Here is a 19567-nt window from a genome sequence, read left to right as displayed (position 1 = left end):
TGTTGGACATCATTTAAAAATATTTTTTCCATTTAAGAACAAATAGAGTTTTTCAACAAAAAAAAAAAAACATGCTAGATATTCATACTTGAAATTCATTATGTGCATGACTATAAACATTTTTGTATTTTATTTTATATATAATCTGATTCTTGCAAATATTTATTGCAATAACAAATGATATTGTTGTTATAGGTAGAATGATATTATAGAGAAGCAAATTTTAACATGAAAAGTTTCAAAGAAAATTGGATCGTTATAATAATGCAGGCCATATTTGGAAGTGTATTTCAAGTGGGTTATAAACTCATGGGTGTGGAGAGAAGAGGACCTCTCCTTGTAGTCATATTTCATCCACTTTGTATTGTGTTTGCAATGACTGCTAGCTTTTTCCTGGGTGAAACTATTCATGTTGGAAGGTAAATCACACATCTTTCTTTTCTTACTCCCTTTTTGTGAGTCTTTTTCTAATGAAAAAAAGTTAAAGACGGATTCAAAATTTTTTGAGTGCAAATTGAAAATTTTATGAGAAAATGTTAAAAATTTTATCGATAGTAGACGACAATCTAATATTTTCTCAATCCCGACAGCTTATGTTGCTAGGACTCTTTAAATATGTCGGGGGATGCTTCTCAGATCGTAGTTCATTTTTGAAAGATTCGATATGAGCACGACAACAGTTTTTAGAGAGTCCAAGTAACATAATCGAAAGTTATACTTTTAAAGTAGGGAAATCTAACTGGCACGTAAATGAACTAGAAAAATCATTGACCATCTTGAACATTCATTGTTTGGGTGAAGTTTGGTGGGATCAGTTATAACTGTATCTGGATTTTACTCAGTGATATGGGGAAAGCTAAAGAATGGGAAAAGCGAGAGAAGAACTTGGGAGCAAACAACAGCAAGAAGAAGCTGTCATTATACAATACAAAGCAGATGATCCTAAGGTTAATCTATGAAGGCTCACACTTAGCTAAATGGTAATGGAAGATTTATTTGGGTTGGTCTGATTCCATCATAGGCCTCTCACTATAACAATAAAGGCTTTTAGCAGTAATAGATATGCACTTTAACATAGAGTGTTAAAGCTTTTACCGGCATTAGTTAATTATAATTATATTGCATCCAATGTCGCTCTAGACTTTAGGGGCATTAACAAAGAGTATTAAAATGTAATTTTTACCATTAGTTGCCTCTAAAAATACAATTTAGAGAGAATTATCACTACAAAAAAACTAACGTTTAGCAACGAATTCTAGCGATGAACGAATTTTTGACACTAATTAAAGGCGGATTAGCTACAAAATTGCTATTTTATCGCTAAAAAATCTAAAGTAAATTAACAGCAAAACATAGCGATGAATTAGCGACGAAATATTAAATTCGTAGCTAAAACTTGGCGCCAAAGTTGCCTGCCAAAAATGTTGCAGCGTAGCAACAAAATTAGCGACAGAATATTCATCGGCCGTTGATTATTTTATCAAACTTATGTTGCATGATTGCTAACAAAAAAGTCCGTCGCTATTATATGATAAAAAATATATATATTTTTTAGTAATTGAAATTTGTTGCTACAGTCGTTGCAAATCTGTTGCTTGTGTGATTTACAAAACTAGTATACTTACCCGTGCGATGCGCGGATTATTGTAAAGAGAAAAAAAGGAGAAAAATAATTGTAACAATCTTGACACTAACCTTAGTATCATCTTGAATAGTACTAATAGACTAAGAAATTATACTAACACCGTAAGATGAAAGAATTGAACCGCTAAAAACTGAATTCATCTTAAATTATCCTTGGTGAAGTCCATAATTCAACTTAATAATTTGCCCAATGTTGCCATCATCGGGGAGGTTTCCCAATATACATACTTTTAATAATTTGGCATAGCTGCTATGCTTCTCATAGGTTGCATTCCACTCCTTGGACTAACCAAGAGTGCATTGAGCAGCTTCGTCGACCGTCCATCCGATCCAGATCATCAAAAGAGAAATGAGCAGTCACGATTCAAAGTACTTCTCCACTATGAAGAAAGGAGAAATCCCTAAGCTCATTTATCCACTACGAAGAAAGAAGAACTCAATTCTCAGTACAAGGACAAGAGAAAAGATGTTGTCAAAAAGGTGATTGCTGCTATGACAGTTGGGAAAGATGTTTCTTCACTCTTTACAGATGTTGTTAATTGCATGCAAACAGAGAATTTGGAGTTAAAGAATCTTGTATACTTGTATCTTATCAATTATGCTAAAAGTCAACCTGATCTTGCTATACTTGTCGTAAATACATTTGTAAAGGATTCACAGGATCCAAATCCTTTAATTCGTGATTTGGTTGTATGAACTATGGGTTGCATTCGTGTTGATAAAATCACCGAGTATTTATGTGATCCCCTTCAATGTTGCCTTAAGGATGATGATCCCTATGTTCGTAAGACAATAGCTATCTGTTTTGCTAAGATCTATGACATAAATGACAAGCTTGCAGAAGATGGGGGTTTTTTGGATGCTCTCAAGGACTTAATATCTGACAATAATCCTATGTTTGTTGCAAATATTGTTGCTGATCTTGCAGAAATGCAAGAGAGTAGTAGCAGATCCATCTCTAAGATCACCAGCCATACACTTTCAAAGCTTCTAACTGCTCTGAATAAATGTACTGAGTGGGGTCACGTATTTATACTGGATGCCCTTTCCAAGTACAAAACAGTTGATTACAAATTTGAAATTTCATTGTTGTGCTTTCAGTTGTCAAGATGATACTCCAATAGATGGAACTCATCACCAGCACTCATGTAGTTTGGAACCTTTGTAAGAAGATGGCTCCTCCTCTTGTAACATTGCTTTCAGTAGAGCCTGAAATTCAATACATTGCTTTAAGGAACACAAACCTTACCGGAAATTCAATATGTTGCTTTAAGGAACACAAACCTCATTGTACAAAAGCATCCGACAATCCTTGCACATAAAATCAAGCTATTCTTTTACAAGTATAATGATCCTATATATGTGAAAAATGGAGAAGTTAGAAATCATGATAAAACTTGCTTCAAACAGAAACATAGACCAGGTGCTACTTACATTCAAGGAATATGCCACGAAAGTGGATGTTGACTTTGTCAGAAAAGTTGTCCAAGCTATTAGCCGTTGTGCCATCAAATTAGAGAGGGTTGAGGGGTCCTACTTGAATTGATTAAGATAAAAGTAAATTATCTTACGTTCCCTGAACTAGGCAAAGAATATGAATATGCTTCTTTTAGGTGCTAAATTGACTTGCCAAGTTCACGGGGGTAAACTTGATCCTACTCTTCTGGACGAACTTTTTTCCAATATTGCCACTTTATCCTTTGTCTATAATAAGCCTCCAAAAGAATTTATCACTCGTGTGAAAACTACTCATAAAATTGAGGAAGAAGAGTATGTCGATGCAGGTGAACAAGGTTATCCTGATTCTCCTGCTCCTATAGCAGAAAATGATGTGTTATCACCAGCTAGTACAGCTAATGCTCGGCATCCTGCAACAAGGCAACCAGCTACACCTGCAGCTCTTGCATTTCCTGATTTACTTAACCTTCGCTTGGATAATAGCAATTGTGCTATTGTGTCAACTGATCAGCATGCAACCCCTGCTGACCCTCCTTTACCCGCCGTATTGCTAGCCTCTAGTGGGCAAGGTTTACAAATTAGTGCCCAACTGGTGCAGAGAGACGGACAGGTATTTTACAGCATGATGTTTGAGAAATTCCTATAGATGGATTCAGGATTTAGTTTAATAAGAATACATGATATCTTGTTGTCGGTGGACAACTCCAAGTTCCTCAATTACTACTTGGGACATCTGCAAGCGCTCTAAGTTCAACTACTCGTATTAGGTCTTTCAACTACTTGCAATGTTTGTAAAGTAAAACTAGTAACGTCTGAAGCTCAGCGAGGGGATCCCTTACTATATCACATCAAAAATTTCATACTTTGATAAACACAACTACTGTAAAAAAAAACTTAAGAGTTCAGATTCCAAACCAGAAAGCAAATTCTTTAGTGATGCTATGTTTAGGATATAACTTTCATTTGGCCAAAAATATCCACAACCACAGCCATACCAATTCCTAATTTGAAAAGAAGTTTGATATATGTATCTACAGTAGTTATTATATGTATATGCAGTAGAGAAATATAAATCACACATGCAATTTTAGATGTTAGAGTGGGTAAAATGTCCCACATTGATTGGGGAATGGACTAGTGGTTTGCTTATATGGACTTGAGTAATTCTCCTCTCTTGAGCTATCTTTTGAGGTTGAGTTAGGCCCAAGGTCCATTTCTTGACATGGTATCAGAGCATTCTCTTAGCTGTCTTGTTTCATAGAGTTCATTTGTGGTTTCTTTCAAAATTTATTTTGAAAATTTTAGTTTTCGTTGATTGTTCCTCGACAATTAACACCTAGGACTTTGATCTTGGTCATTTTGGTTGTTCTTTTTGAGTTAATGTTTATAGTTTTCATAATTATGAGTTCATATCAGTTTGAATCATTCAATGTTTGTTTCACTCAAAAGAATTTTTCGTCATGGGAGTTTTAGTTTCAGTTGTCACCGGAAAAGAACTATGGGGCTATATAGATGGAGCCGATCCTGCTCCTACTGATCCTACAAAGTTAGGTGAATGGAAGATTAAAGATGCTCGGGTGATGACATGGCTTTTAGGGTCAATTGACCCTCTTATTATTTCTAATCTCAGGCCTAACAAGATAGCTAAGGCCATGTGGGATTATTTACAAAAGGTTTACAACCAAGATAATAGTGACCGATTCTTTCACTTAGAGTATGAAATTGCTAATTACTCTCAAGGAGGTCTTTCTATTCAGGATTATTATTCTGTATTTCAGAACTTTGGGATGAATTTACAGATATTGTTTATGCCAAAATACCTTCTGAATCTCTCTCTGTAATTTAGCAAGTTTATGAGCAAAGCAAGCGAGATCAATTTTTTATGAAGTTACGCTCTCAGTTTGAGAGTGTTTGCTCTAACTTGATGAATCATGACCCGTCTCCCTCTCTGGATGTTTGTTTTAGGGAATTGCTTTATGAAGAGCAGCGTTATGTCACATAAAATGCTTTCAGAAGAGGAAATGATGTCGCTGTTGCATTTGCTGCCCAAGGTAAAGGTATGAGTAGGGATATGAATAGAACTCAATGCTACAATTGCAAGGAATATGGCCATATTACTAGAAATTATGGCAAGAAGTTCTGTAATTATTGTAAACAACAAGGACACATTATCAAAGAGTGTCCCACACGCCCTCAGAATCATAAGGTAAATTATTTTCATGCATCAATAAATGGTTCCACTCTTGAGAACTCATCTTTAGGACCTTCAGGACAAGTTCTTACTCCTAAAATGGTACAACAAATGATCGTATAAGCCTTTTCAACATTGGGATTACAAGGTATTGATGTTAAATCTAATTTTTGGATAGTTGATTCTGGTGCTTCCAATCATATGACCAACACAACAAGCATGCTAAAAAATGTGCTTAAGTATCAAGGTTCATCATAAATACAGGTTGCTAATGGTAGTAATTTACCCATTACAAGGTTAGGGACATTGCTCCAACTTTCAAGAATGTTTATATTTCACCAAAACTCTCAACTAGTCTTATTTCAGTTGGACAATTGGTTGGTGACAATTGTGATGTAAATTTTTCTAGTAATGGTTGTCTTGTGCAGGATCAGGTGTCGGGGACGATAATCGCGAAGGGGCCTAAAGTTGGAAGATTGTTTCCTATACAATTTTCCGTTCCTCCTGTTATATCTTTTGTTTGTACTTCTACAGCTAATAAGACTGAGTTTTGTCTTCAGCGTCTACGATATCCAAATTCTATTGTGTTGTCTCATTTATCAAATTCTGGCTTATTAGGAAGTAAAAATCAATTTTCCCCTGCTTCATTTGATTTTTCTACTTGTAAATTAGGCAAAAGTAAAATTCTTCCTTTTCCTAATTTGGGTAGTCGTGCTACAAAGTGTTTTGATGTTGTTCATAGTGATGTTTGGGGTATTTCACCTATTGTTTCTTATGCTCAGTTCAAGTACTTTGTGACATTCATAGATGATTATAGTTGATTTACGTGGGTGTATTTTCTTCGTACCAAATCTGAAGTATTTTCCATGTTCAGGATATTTTTGGCTTACATTGAGACTCAATTTTCTACTTGTATCAAATTATTAAGATCTGATTCGGGTGAAGAATATATGTTAAATGAATTCAAAAAATTTTTGCTTGACAAAGGAATTGTCTCACAATGCTCTTGTCCATATACACCACAACAAAACGGGGTCGCTAAGCATAAAAATCGTCATCTTTTAGATGTCACTCATACTTTATTGATTGAGTCCTCTATCCCATCTAAATATTAGGTTGATCCCCATTTTGGGCTCTCGGTCCATGCGCTAGTGCCAGTTGGGCCTAGGCGTGAGGGGGGATGTTAGAGTGGGTAAAAAGTCCCACATTGGTTGGGTAATGGACTAGTGGTTTGCTTATATGGACTTGAGTAATCCTCCCCTCTTGAGCTAGCTTTTGAGGTTGAGTTAGGCCCAAGGTCCATTTCTTGACATTAGAAACCATAAAAAAAAAACTACTCAATAAAAATCCTTGATTCCATACCATGTAAACTAATACTACAGCTAAAAGGAAAACTCAACAGTATTTTACAACTATCATGATGCCATACCTCTAAAACAGGATTAGGTGTAAAGTCAGGAGGCAACACTTCTTATTTTCCAGGTGGTGTAAGATACAACATCTGAACCAATTTATCTGCCGCCTCTTATTGCTTTTCATTTGTCTGCATTGATGAAGGCAGATTGCTGAAAGAAGGAAACTGAAACTCTTGAAAATCCTCAGCAAAGGGAAGAACATTAAAGTAAAATGACTCAGGCTACAAGCACCGATCCAAGAGATTGTCAACAATCAAAGAGAAGAATAATCAAGAGTTAAAAATTTAAACCAGACTTACAGTATTATCCTTGTCAGAGATATTTGGAGTTAGGACCCCAACAATAACATTATCCTGTCCTTTCCTCCATACGCATCGGACAATTGCTACTTTGTTCATTTCCTTCATTGCCCTTGCCAAAGCAGAAAGTGCAAGGATGGCTTTTTTGTTGCCAGGTTTGCCTATGAAGATATTTACATCTTTCAGTTAGTAATGCCTGAGTAAACAAAGTATTATTGTACGAAGATTGGAAAGAAAAATAGCACAAGACATTCCCTCCTGTCCAACTATCAACTAGAAAAAAAACTGTGCGGATAGTACTCAAGAAACAAATTATACCGCATTATATTTGTAGCATCTGTGAATCCTAGAAGATTCTGACTTTTCTTTGGTTTGAGATTTGGAGCCTACAACTCAGCAAAGGATATATATGAACAACTTAAAGTCCATGCTAAAAACCTTTAATTCTCTATTCTGGTGGCACGACTTTATTAGGGTCTTCTATTCTTTTAGATTCATATAAAAAATTCATACTTTGATAAACACAACTACTGCAAAAGCATAGATTCCAAACCAGAAAGCAAATTCTTTAGTGATACTTTGTTTCGGATATAACTTTCATTTGGTCGAAAAAACCCACAACCACAGCCATACCAATTCCTAATTTGAAAAAAAGTTTGGTATATGTATCTGCAGCAGTTATTATATTTATCTGCAACAGAGAAATATATATCACACGTGCAATATTAGAAACCATCAAAAAGAAACTACTTAATAAAAATCCTTGATTCCATACCACGTAAAGTAATACTCCAGCTAAAAGGAAAACTCAACAATACTCTGCAACTATCATGACACCATACCTCTAAAACAGGATTAGGTGTAAAGTTAGGAGGCAACACTTCTTGTTTTCTAAGTAGCGCAAGATATAACATCTAAACCAATTTATCTGTCGCCTCTTGCTACTTTCCATTTGGCTGCATTGATGAAGGAAGATTGCTGAAAGAAGGAAACTAAAACTCCCGAACATCCTCAGCAAAGGGAAGAACATTGAAGTAAAATAAATCTGGCTGCAAGCAGCGGTCCAAGAGAATGTCAACAATCTAAGAGAAGAATAGTCAAGAGTTGAAAATTTAAACCATACTTATAGTATTATCCTTTTCAGAGACATTTGGAGTTAGGACCCCAAAAACAACATTACCCTATCCTTGCCTCCATACGCATCGGATAATTGCTATTTTGTTCATTTTCTTTATTTCCCTTGCCAAAGAAGAAAGTGCAAGGATGGCTTTTCCGTTGCTAGGTTCCCTTATGAAGATATTTACATATTTTATGTAGTAGTGCCTGAGTATACAAAGTATTATTGTACAAATATTGGAAAGACAAATAGCACAAGACATTTCCTCCTATCCAAATATCAACTAGAAAAAAACCAGGTAGATAGTACTCAAGAAATAAATTATACCACATTATATTTGTAGCATCTGTGAATCTTAGAAGCTTCACACTTTTCTTTGGTTTGAACTTTACAGACTCCAACTTAGCAGAGGATATAGAAACAACTTGAGGTCTATATTGAAAACCTTTAATTCTTTGTTTTGGTGGCACAACTTTATTAGGGTAGTCTATACTTTTATATTCATATCAACAATTTCATACTTTGATAAACACAACTACTGCAAAAGCAACTTAAGAGTTTAGATTCCAAACCAGAAAGAAAATTCTTTAGTGATGCTTTATTTAGGATATAACTTTCATTTGGCCGAAAAAAACCCATAACCATAGCCATACCAATTCCTATTTCGAAAAGAAGTTTGATATGCCTATGTTGGTAAAAAGAACACGTCCAATATAACCCACAAAGTGGATGGGTTATAGTGTGTACACAAATCTTACCCCCGATCTCATAGTAAAGAGGTTGTTTCATACCTTTGTGGGTACAAAAACAACAATATCAAATAATCAAAGGCATAGAGTGAAAACAAAAAAGTATCACTACCTCAGAGGTAAAGAGAATGTTTCCAAAATGTCTTTATGTAGCCATGACAACAATAAAAAATTATAATCAAAGGCTCAAAACTATAAAATCATTCAATCAGTTCGACACAACCTTGAATTATTGAAGCAACAAAAACTCACCAATACTGATGGAAACCATCCCATAAACAATAATTAATCATGTACCTATCCAGTACAACAAATATAAGCTGTATTTTTTATGGTCAAACAGTTATTATATGTATCTGCAGCACAGAAATATAAATCACACATGCAATATTAGAAACCGTCAAAAAGAAACTACTCAATAAAAATTCTTGATTCCATACCACGTAAAGTAATACTCCAGCTAAAATGAAAACTCAAATTGTCAGCAGGGGAAAGCCAAGCAAAGAGCCCATAGTTTTCTTCCCGCTCAATATCTTTCATGTCTTGGACCACCAAAGTAGAGAAAAAGAACAGACTAAACAAAAAGTAAACAAAATACTCTCTAGTCTCATAAATAGAAGTATCTTTAATGAGAAACTATGAGCAACTTTAAGAAGTTGTCGAACTCTGTATAGTCAGAATCTGGGATCATTGTCTTGTACCACGAGTGGCTTGCGCTTCTGATAGCTGATGCCTCCTCCTACAAACAAAAACATGGAATCAGGAAAATAGTGCAATCCATATGCATGGTGCAGCCCAGAAAGTTTATGCATAGTTTCACTAAAGTTCTTTTGAAGGAGAGGCCAAAACGGGAGACAAATCTAAGATGCAATAGTCAATTTATAAAAAGAGTTATGAAAATATGACGATCTTATTCAACATACTCACAGAAGAATTTAAACAAAATGAGAGAAACTTATCAAACATGATAGGAAGCTCCCAAAGCTCAGTTAGTATTCCAAACTAACTGGGCAGTTTATAATGTATTAAAATATAAGGGACTGGAGACTTCTCCTCTTTGCCAGTTTGTTGTGTATCACAATATGATCCATCATAACCTCTTGCAACCTCCTTTGTTCTTCCCTCACATACTTTTCTTGGTGAGCAATCAGTCATATATATCCTGTCTAATCTCAGAAAAGAAGAAGATAAAACATATGTGTATCACAAGTATAACATTTATAAATCGCACTTGATATACCAATGAAATTATCTAATTAAATATATATATGGTTCTACAGCTAAATCATGAACATGTTCACTAAATTTAAACCATTCATGATAACAACACCTAAATCTTCAAAGCTTAAAATAACGTTTCAAATCAAATTACAAAATACTTTAATGTACACTACATTTCTAGCTTCATTTGTTATTTTTTCCATCATCATCATAAACTAAAATATTTAGCCCTTTCCTACTTGTCACATGTGAAAGCACAACATACAACTGTCCATGTGTAAACACTGGTTTCTTTAAAAATAATCCCACATAAGATAATGACTGGCCTTGACTTTTATTGATCGTTATTGCAAAAGACAAAATGACTAGAAATTGTCATTGTTGAAACTTAAAAGGTATTCTCGCATCAGATAGTGTCAACATTATTCTTGGGATAAACATTTTTCTCCAGCCACATTACCTGATAAAACCTTGGCTTCAATAACTCGATTTCCAAGTCTTGTGATGACCAATCTTGTTCTATTATATAATCTCATAACTGATATATATTTCTCAATAACATCACAAGAATACCTACCTTAAGAGTAATAGAGTGATTTTGAATTCCTGAACATTTAATACTATTCAGAAATTCCAGTGTATGCACTTGGTATAAACCTGTAAAAGCATGATCAGACATATAAATTATATCAGAACTTAAGTAGGTATTGTCGGGATTGTGATTGAGTGAAACCATATATTCATTGACAGAATCCACCATATCGAGAGTTAGAGCAAGAATTGCTCTTTCCTAGAGGTAGTTTATGTCATTAGAATGACTGTGAAAATCAGGATAAGTGCTTCAACAATTGCAGATATTGGATTATCACAATTGTATATGAGAATATCATCAGGCAATCAGACCTTTTCAATTCCATCAAGAGAACTTCCAATTTTTCTATCACCAATTGCAAAAATCCAATCTGAAAACTCTTTTAAACTCTTCTAAATGTGGCTCTAACTGATTTCCCTACAATCTCATATTCCTTGTAAATTTCAAAACTTCATAGTGGGGCCACAAATAAGAAGAGTTTAAAGTAACATTAACAATATCTTGTCAAGTACCTTTTTGTAATGACAGGCAAAATTTTTCTAAAGTCACCACCTAAAACAACTGTTTTACCTCCAAATGGTCAATCCAAATTGGAAGTGGCTTCAAATCTAAGAATATCTCTAAAAGTTTGATCAACAGCTTCAAAATAGTAGCTATGCATCATTGGTGCCTCATCCCAGATAATCAACTTTGTCTTGATGATCAATTTTGCTAGGGGACTCCCTTGCTTTATATTGCAAGTGGCATCTTCGGTTGGATTGAGATAAATTGCAAATCTTGAATGAGAAGTTTGACCTCCTGATAACAAAAGAGATGCAATCCCACTTGATGCAATAGTTAACACAATATCTCCTCTAGATTGTATGCCAGAAGATAAAGTCCTCCAAATAAATGTCTTGCTAGTTCCTCCATAACCATATAAGAAGAACAATCCACCTCTATCTTCATCCATTACTATCATAATTTTTTGATAAATAAATTTTTGTTCATTTGTCAAATTCCGCAACAGATGTTGATGTTCATCTAACAAAGAACGTCTATTATACCGTAATTTATCATGAATTAATTTGTTGCTATGGTTAAATTCTTCCTCGTTGTAAAGAGGACTTGGCATTGTTGGAAAATCTTGAAAACTTCTTCCGCAACCTTTCAAAAAATTTCCAACTTCTGTAAACAATGATTTTTTAATTCATCATCGCATAGATGTGCATCTGAAAGAACACAAATAAACATCATCTCAATTGCTATAACGTAAAAATAAAAGTTACATGATTACATAAAATAATCATTATCTAATTTAGTGACAACGATAGAATTATATTTAGGTTCTTTGTTTTAGGGATCTCTTAGAATATTATTTTTCAACTTTGGCTAGTAGATTTTGAGGAAACGTTCTCTACAACCCCATTTTATGTAGTAATATAAAGATCTAAACTCGATGGGAAAAAATATATCAAAATGAATTTCAGCCATTTCTGATTGAACTACAATTGATGAACAAATATAATCACTTTAATTATTCAAGTTTTCAACATTTGTTTATCACTATAAAGACAATTTATCTCCTCTTTGAAAATATATATTTTCAATATCCTAAGATTGAATAATTCATTTATCATTATCACATGCATACCAAAATTATATAAGATATTATCATAACGTGAAGATATAAGAATTATATTCGTACCTAGATCATTCAATAATCTTCTTTCTTCATGAAGAATATCATCTGCCAATAATTGTCATGTTTCTTGCCAAACAATTTTTAGTCATAACATCGAATTTGATAACAACAACATAGAAAATAACTTCCTAAGATACGATGGCATACCACAATTACTTGCCTCCTTTATGGCATCCACATATTCTTTATCATCATCCAATAAGCCAAGTGCCTAACATGTATCTCTAAAAGTGGTGTGATCGTGATTGTTGATAAACTTAAGATCCTTATAACATGTTGGACCTTTAATAACATTCAATAACAATCTAAGGTAGTATAGCTCACCAGATCTAGGAGGAACAAAGAAAATCCTTCCAATCTTAAATGCAGAAGTTTTTCTTTTCTCCCATCTTTTCAAATCTGATTTCCACACAAACGTAAGAGAAAATTCTACATAAGTTAGTTGTCTTGCTTTAGGAAATATTTTATTTGCCTCAAAACAACTTAAAAACATTGATTCCCTTACAGTGGATCTATTGACAATATAATCAATTGGATCATCATCAGAGAAGATGACATTTTGTTCATTTGGAAGATAAAATGACAGCCTATCCATCGAAGGTTGTCTCTAGTGAATAGGAAATCCAAATATCCTCCAAGTAGCTTCACAAGGTGATATGTATCAATAATCATAATACATATTAATTTCATCAACATCCTGTGAACCCTCATCATGTACACTTCGAGAAAAAGCAGTCGTGGCACGATCATGCCCTTTATTAACATACTTAAATAAGTACTTGATGGATTTTGACTGATTGTACCATTCCACATTTATGTGTTCACCATAATTCATTAACATAAAATGATTATGCAGCACGACAAACCTGTTATCCAAGTCAATACGATCCTTCTAGATAGTTCTTCCGTTATCTCTTCTTCTATAAATAGGATAACCATCTTCATCAATTGTGGTTGAATCCACAAACTTCTTAGGAAAGTGTTTGGTACATATCCCATTCCGCATGCAAGGAGAAGATCTTCTAGCATCACCACATGGGTCATGAATCATGGAACTTTTCACGACCTTGTAATAATGAGGATCAACTACTTCATCTGGTATTTCTGCTGTAATTATTTTATTGATATCTACAGCAGTTGGATATATGTTATGCTCATGCAAAAACAACAATATATGAGCATGAGGAAACCCTTGTTTTTGGAACTCAATTGTATAAATCACTGCACAGAAAGTTTAAATGAAGTTATGGAATAAAAAAGAATTTCAATCTATAATAAAAAATTATCATAAAAAAATAAAAATATTATTATTTGAAAAGCTATATGTATACCCGATTTTACTTCTCCAAAATTTTTATTGCTTCACAAATCCTTTATTAAGCTATCCAATTTGATTTTGAAAACCCTGCTTAAGATATCTGGACGATCTTCGGGATTTAAGCTCTTACTCATTGCAAATCTTTGAATCTCAGGCCACTTTGGATTGCAAGTGAACTTGATAAATAGATTAGGATACCCAACCTATTTGCATATAGCCATAGATAGATCTTGATAGTTTTGAATCATGTATCGTGTACCTCCTGTGAAGGTTGATGGTAAAACAACTCTTTTTCCCTGAGATAAAGGATTAGTTTCTCCATGTAAAATAGCCTCTTGTAACATATTATACATTGCAACTCTCAACTCTGTCTAATGAGTCCTAATATACTTTAATCGGCCTGATTCAATCATTGTATATCCATCAACTAAGAATTGTTGAAATAATCTTCTTACAAACACAATTGTTGGTACTTCATCCTTCCTGTCTAGAATTTTGTACGCAAAAAACTCTCACACTCTAACATGTTGTCTTTCTCCAACTAATTCATGATCTCCACCTACATACCCATTTAAAGAAATGTCCGCTCTGTACCCGTCTTCATCATATGGAAAAAGCAAAGAATACTGTAGACCTAAATAGGCAGCATTCAACTCATTTATCCTTTGCAGCTGACCATACTATGTTTCAATTATGATATCTCTATCATATCTTGATAGTTCAAAATCTCCAACCACCAAATCAGCTACCTCTAAAACCGTTGATAAATCATACCTTCTTCCATCAGTGTTTCTTTCTCCTATCAATCTGAGTCTAACATTGGAGCTTCTATTTTCTTGAAATCGATCTCTTACGATTCTAAATGTCTTGGCCAAAACATTGTGTTCATTAAGCATTTGCTTCAAATCAGAAACAATCTCAGCATGAAGTTTGCTTACGTTTTGACCACGACTGCAGAAGCAAAGATTATATGAATTTCGGTACATGATTTTGTTTAATGTACTTTGTTATGTATAAAATATTTGGTACAATACGTACCTCACAGTATGAATTTTATTTTCGACTTCATTTCCTGTATCATAAATATATAATTGCGCAAATTTTGGATTAGACACCTCAAGAGGCAATAAACTTCTAATTTGATGATAATTCTAGCCAGATAATTTGAATGTTCGCGGACTACGTGATTGATTGACGACATCAACCTTCCCCCCATAGATGTAAATGAGAACATCGAATTGTAAATTATAATATTTTCTCAAAAATGAACAGTTTTTGGACCTCTAAAATATAAGAGTTGAAAAATGATAAGCATATACATGAAGTGCGGAGTACATCACAATAATGAGATTAAATTAGTTGCTTCTTCTAACCTGATCCAAATAATAATTGTTTTAAAGTTGGAGAAGGATATTTTGAATCAGGGAGCTTGATCTTTCCATGATTACAACACAAATTAAACACTGGTCTTTTTATAGTGTTTTTTATTCTATCTTCGTGCCAAAAATATGCCCCACAATGTTCACATTCATAAGTAGTATCTCTTATGCCCCAATACTCTAAAATGAATAAAATTTAAAGTTAAAACACCATATTCAACACAAAAATTTTAAATATTAAAGTTGTATAAAACATACGATACGTACCATCGTTACAGATGTCTCCACATTCGATGTTATCCTCTAAAAATTTAATATTAAAATCAAATAAGTGACAAATATGTTAAAGTTCTAGTCTTTCTATATAAAATCATATTGACAATTATTTGATTTACAATTTACATACCTTCATAATGATTGTCCTCTTCGTGTTCATCATCTAAGATGGATTGTATGTCACTACTTGTTAAGTATGAAAGTAAGATATGATGAAATTGTACGTGTGTATTCATGTTTAGCGATGTCACTCTAAATTTACTTTTATCATATAAATCTAAGTGGTTCTGACTCCTCAAAAATATTGATGGGTGCGTGTTGAATCGTCCAAAGATAATGTAATTTTTAAGAATCTAACATAAGTACGGCAATTTCGAGAGTCCAAACAACTTAGATAGAAATCACATATTTACTTGTTGATTCCTATAAAATGAAAATCAAAATACCCCTATGACATACCTTGTATAGCAACATCGATATTTCTAACCTCAGATTCTAAAAGAATTATATAATTATTGCTTGTCAGTAACTTCCAATATTATATATTATTCAACATGATAGTACAAGAATCTCAATTACCAACCTGACAAAATTAAAAGAACATTTAAATCAGGTAGAATTTGATGTGGGCGGATATCTGGAGAATGACTTTGAAGACCTATTATTAGTTAATTAAATATAGATGAGGGTCATATTAACAATCAAATAAGATAAATCCTTCAAAGTTTGTAAAGAGATTTAAACTTTACCTCTATTACATGAATATTCATTTAAATCAGGCAGATGATCTTCATTTCGAATACCTATAATAATATAGTAAAACGTAAAAGGAGTAATTACTAACTATGACATTCTTGTTAGAACACAATTTTGATAAATTCATGATGAAATTATGATAAATACTACAAATATTGAATTCTCAATATTTTTTAATACCACATATTAATTAATAGACAAAAAGTCAAAGGTTAACCTTACACGATCGGAGGAACATTTAAATCAGGTAGACAATTATTTTTCATCATATTTCCAAAACTTTGAACACCTTGTATAGTATCTTTATTAATACTTGAACTTCCATCTTGCATGCTAAAATGACCTAAGTCTGGAATCTTTAGACCGCCCAACATGCCTTTACCCTTCTTTTGTTTTGAATTTGCAGACGAACAATTTTCAAGCTCTATCATTAATAAATGTTTGAAATAAACAAATTATTTAGATATTCGATGCAAAATTTATTTGATAATCTGATACAAACTAAGAAACAGAGAAATTAGAAACTAACCATTGCTCAAATCTCGCAGTGGAAACGACTTTTGATTATGTGCAACAATTTGCAATGATTCAACGTTTCCACAACTCATTAATGGGATACTCATCAAAGGTGTGTAATTTTTTCATAATGAAATGGTATGTCGAACATGTGTCATTGTTTGTACACTTTCTAGGTATTGGTGATTCCATAACCATTATTCCTTTCTAATTCTGTTGAACTTGAACTATTATGGAATGTTCCTCGGCATACAAGTGTATCAGTTGATATGTTTGAGCTCATCACATTCTTTTATTTTTCATTTCATTAACAGCAACACTTAGAACATATTTTTTCTGATCTCTCGATGGTTATACTGTTCACGAATGAAAATTTGTAAACGTAAGTTCTATATTCAAAGTCATATTAAAAAAAATTACCTATTTGGAATTGACCATTTGTTATATCACGCAAACTAAAATTATTTTTCTTTCGTCCGATTCTACTCCCCCTGACATTCGCTGGCTCAACATTCTCTATATAATAAATATCGTAGCAAACAAAATAAGTTATAGCTAGTAAAAGGTGGAAAGAAAGTGTAACGCCCCAAAATTGGGTCCTGAGACGTCACATGATGCTTAGGATCACAAGTGACCCCAAGCTAACCCTTCTACTGGCATAACTCATAAGTAACTGAACAAAAAGTATAAATCTATACAAATCTGCAAAAAATAACTCTTTTCTGAATATGATAGATACAAAACTAAATTTACAAGATTACAACCAAAATTGAAACAGAATACATCAACTTCTACTGACTATCTATGAAGCCTTTACTAGTACTGACTGGAGGTAGCCAGGTCATGACTCCCGACTAACCCAACTCAATACGACTGAATAAAGAAAATACAACACTTCTCGAACTGTATAACTAACTCAAGCCCTTGAATCAAAAAGACTAATCATCTGCTGACTGGATGCCGCGAACTGACTGGATCTGAAGATGTACACTATACCTTGTACCTACATTCTGATAAAATGTAGCCCACATACAAATATGTGGGCCAGTACCATGGAAATGTACTGAGAATATGGGGTGCAATGCATATATAAAATTATATCTTAATATCATCACAGTTTATAAAATTATGCATGTTGAAATAAATGACTCACTTAGCTCGAATTAAAATCATTATAATCATAAGAGAGTACAATATATCAAGTGAAATATGTGAGTCATCATAATAAATCTCAATTCCTCTCTATATCGATTCCAAATCATCAAAGCAATCAAATCTCATAACAATTCTCTTTGGAATATATGTTCATTAAATCTTTCGAAAACAATGACTTTCTCAAACTCTATCTTTCAAACAAATATGTTTTCATCTCAGATAGAAGAATAAGACTTTTCATATTAGATAAGAGAATACACACACATTGGGAGTCTCTTACAACCAACATAAACCCACATTGGGGAGAGCTGTCCTATCTTTGCCATCAAAGTAGGACCTTAAATCATCAATCCAAACACTAGTGATCACTATATAAATCAGCCTCAGGCTCACAACCTATGAGAGCACGTAGTTCTAGGGAAGTACCAATCCTGCTATACCTCTCACTCGGTGCTAAAGACTACTCCCATACTTAGCTTAGATCTTTTCAAAAGAAAATCCACAAATAAATAATTCAACAATTTACAACGGGAGCCATCATGCTACCCTTTTTATAATAATCAATAAAAATGAATTTCTTTTCTCATCTCGGGTTCAAATCAATCCCTTTTTACGATCAAAAGGTCAAATCATTCAAATATCAAGGTGTGTATAACACACTACTTCACCAAAGATCATAATCTCAAAGAGGGTTTAAATCCCATATATCAGCACTTGAGCAAAATACTTCAAGATTCATACTTTATGTAGCAACCATATATAATTCATACAGAATTTGAAATTTTAACTTTAAACAAGATATTATCATCAAAGTTCATGGTATTCAACTTCAAGGCATCAAAATATCATAGTTTCTTGAACAAAATATAATATATAAGATTCCATCTCAAATTCATAGTAAACCCTATAAAAAATCATGTATATTTGTAAACGTAAACATCAATTTGGGCACAAGAACGAAAGAAGGCTCTTGTTGAAAACTCCACATACCTTTATGGTAATGGATTCATTAAAATATTGGACCTTCAAGCTTGATTGAAAGAATCCTTGTAGAGAACTTTGAATTCGGAGCTTAACTTCTTAATTCTTGAGAGGTAAACTTAGATTTTGTTCTTGGGAAGAGAGGAAGATTTTTGGATCATAACTTGAATGATTTAGGGCTTAGGGATTGTAATTATGTGTTTAAAAACCCCTTATCAATGATTTGGAGCGATTAGGGACGGTTTTGGGGTGTGAAATGACGTCAACACCCTTGATATAAGTCAAAATGGAGTGTTTTTGGCACTTGGAACTGACTTAGGTGGCGCCTAAGTAATCTCACAAGCCATTTTGGGTGGCGCCTAACCAATCACCTAAGTTTGGTTAGGCAGCGCCTAACCAATCGCATACCCTTGCTGTCTCTCACGAAAATGGGCATAACTCTTCGCCCGGGTATTGGATTTTTGCAAAATTGATATCGTTCGAAAGCTAATTAAATTATCTACAATTTTATAGGCCTTGGTATGAAAAAATCCATGTATATTAATATATATATACAGGTTTGAAGTTGACCCTTATAGAATTGAATGTCAAACTTTGGATGAATCAATTGGTCTTAGCTCAACTTTGTTCTAGGTCATTGCTATGTATATTTTTCATCTCTAAAATACTCCATAGACTAGGATAATGATCATGAAACTTGTATTCACATTCAACTCATTTGTATTAGAGCTTAGACGTGTAAGATCAACGGTTAGAATTTTAGCATCAAAATACGGGTTATTACAGAAAGCAATTTCATAACCAATTTAGCTTTTA

General features: G+C 33.5%; 2 protein-coding genes and 1 pseudogene across 3 annotated transcripts; 2 read left to right on the top strand and 1 right to left on the bottom strand.

The window, feature by feature from the left end:
• Window positions 1-1993: 1993 nt before the first annotated feature.
• Window positions 1994-3016, top strand: LOC107846525 (annotated as a pseudogene).
• Window positions 3017-3113: 97 nt separating this feature from the next.
• LOC124885299 (beta-adaptin-like protein C) lies at window positions 3114-6160 on the top strand. 2 transcript variants are annotated; one of them, XR_007047294.1, is made up of 3 exons: window positions 3114-3712; window positions 5068-5159; window positions 5722-6160. XR_007047294.1 is itself a non-coding variant. In XM_047399650.1 (2 exons), exons 1-2 carry the CDS (start codon window positions 3239-3241, stop codon window positions 5080-5082), a joined length of 489 nt encoding a protein of 162 aa, XP_047255606.1. In that variant the 5' UTR covers window positions 3114-3238; the 3' UTR covers window positions 5083-6160. The 2 variants fall into 2 exon arrangements, 1 of the variants encoding a protein (XP_047255606.1); XM_047399650.1 differs by having other exon boundaries at window positions 5068-6160.
• Window positions 6161-11266: 5106 nt separating this feature from the next.
• LOC107846526 lies at window positions 11267-11638 on the bottom strand. Its single transcript, XM_016690891.1, has one exon. It carries the CDS (start codon window positions 11636-11638, stop codon window positions 11267-11269), a length of 372 nt encoding a protein of 123 aa, XP_016546377.1.
• Between the last annotated feature and the right edge of the window lie 7929 nt (window positions 11639-19567).

Source organism: Capsicum annuum, chromosome 11 (assembly GCF_002878395.1).
Source record: "Capsicum annuum cultivar UCD-10X-F1 chromosome 11, UCD10Xv1.1, whole genome shotgun sequence".
Lineage (NCBI taxonomy): Eukaryota > Viridiplantae > Streptophyta > Magnoliopsida > Solanales > Solanaceae > Capsicum > Capsicum annuum.
This window is presented reverse-complemented; position numbering and strand designations above follow the sequence as displayed.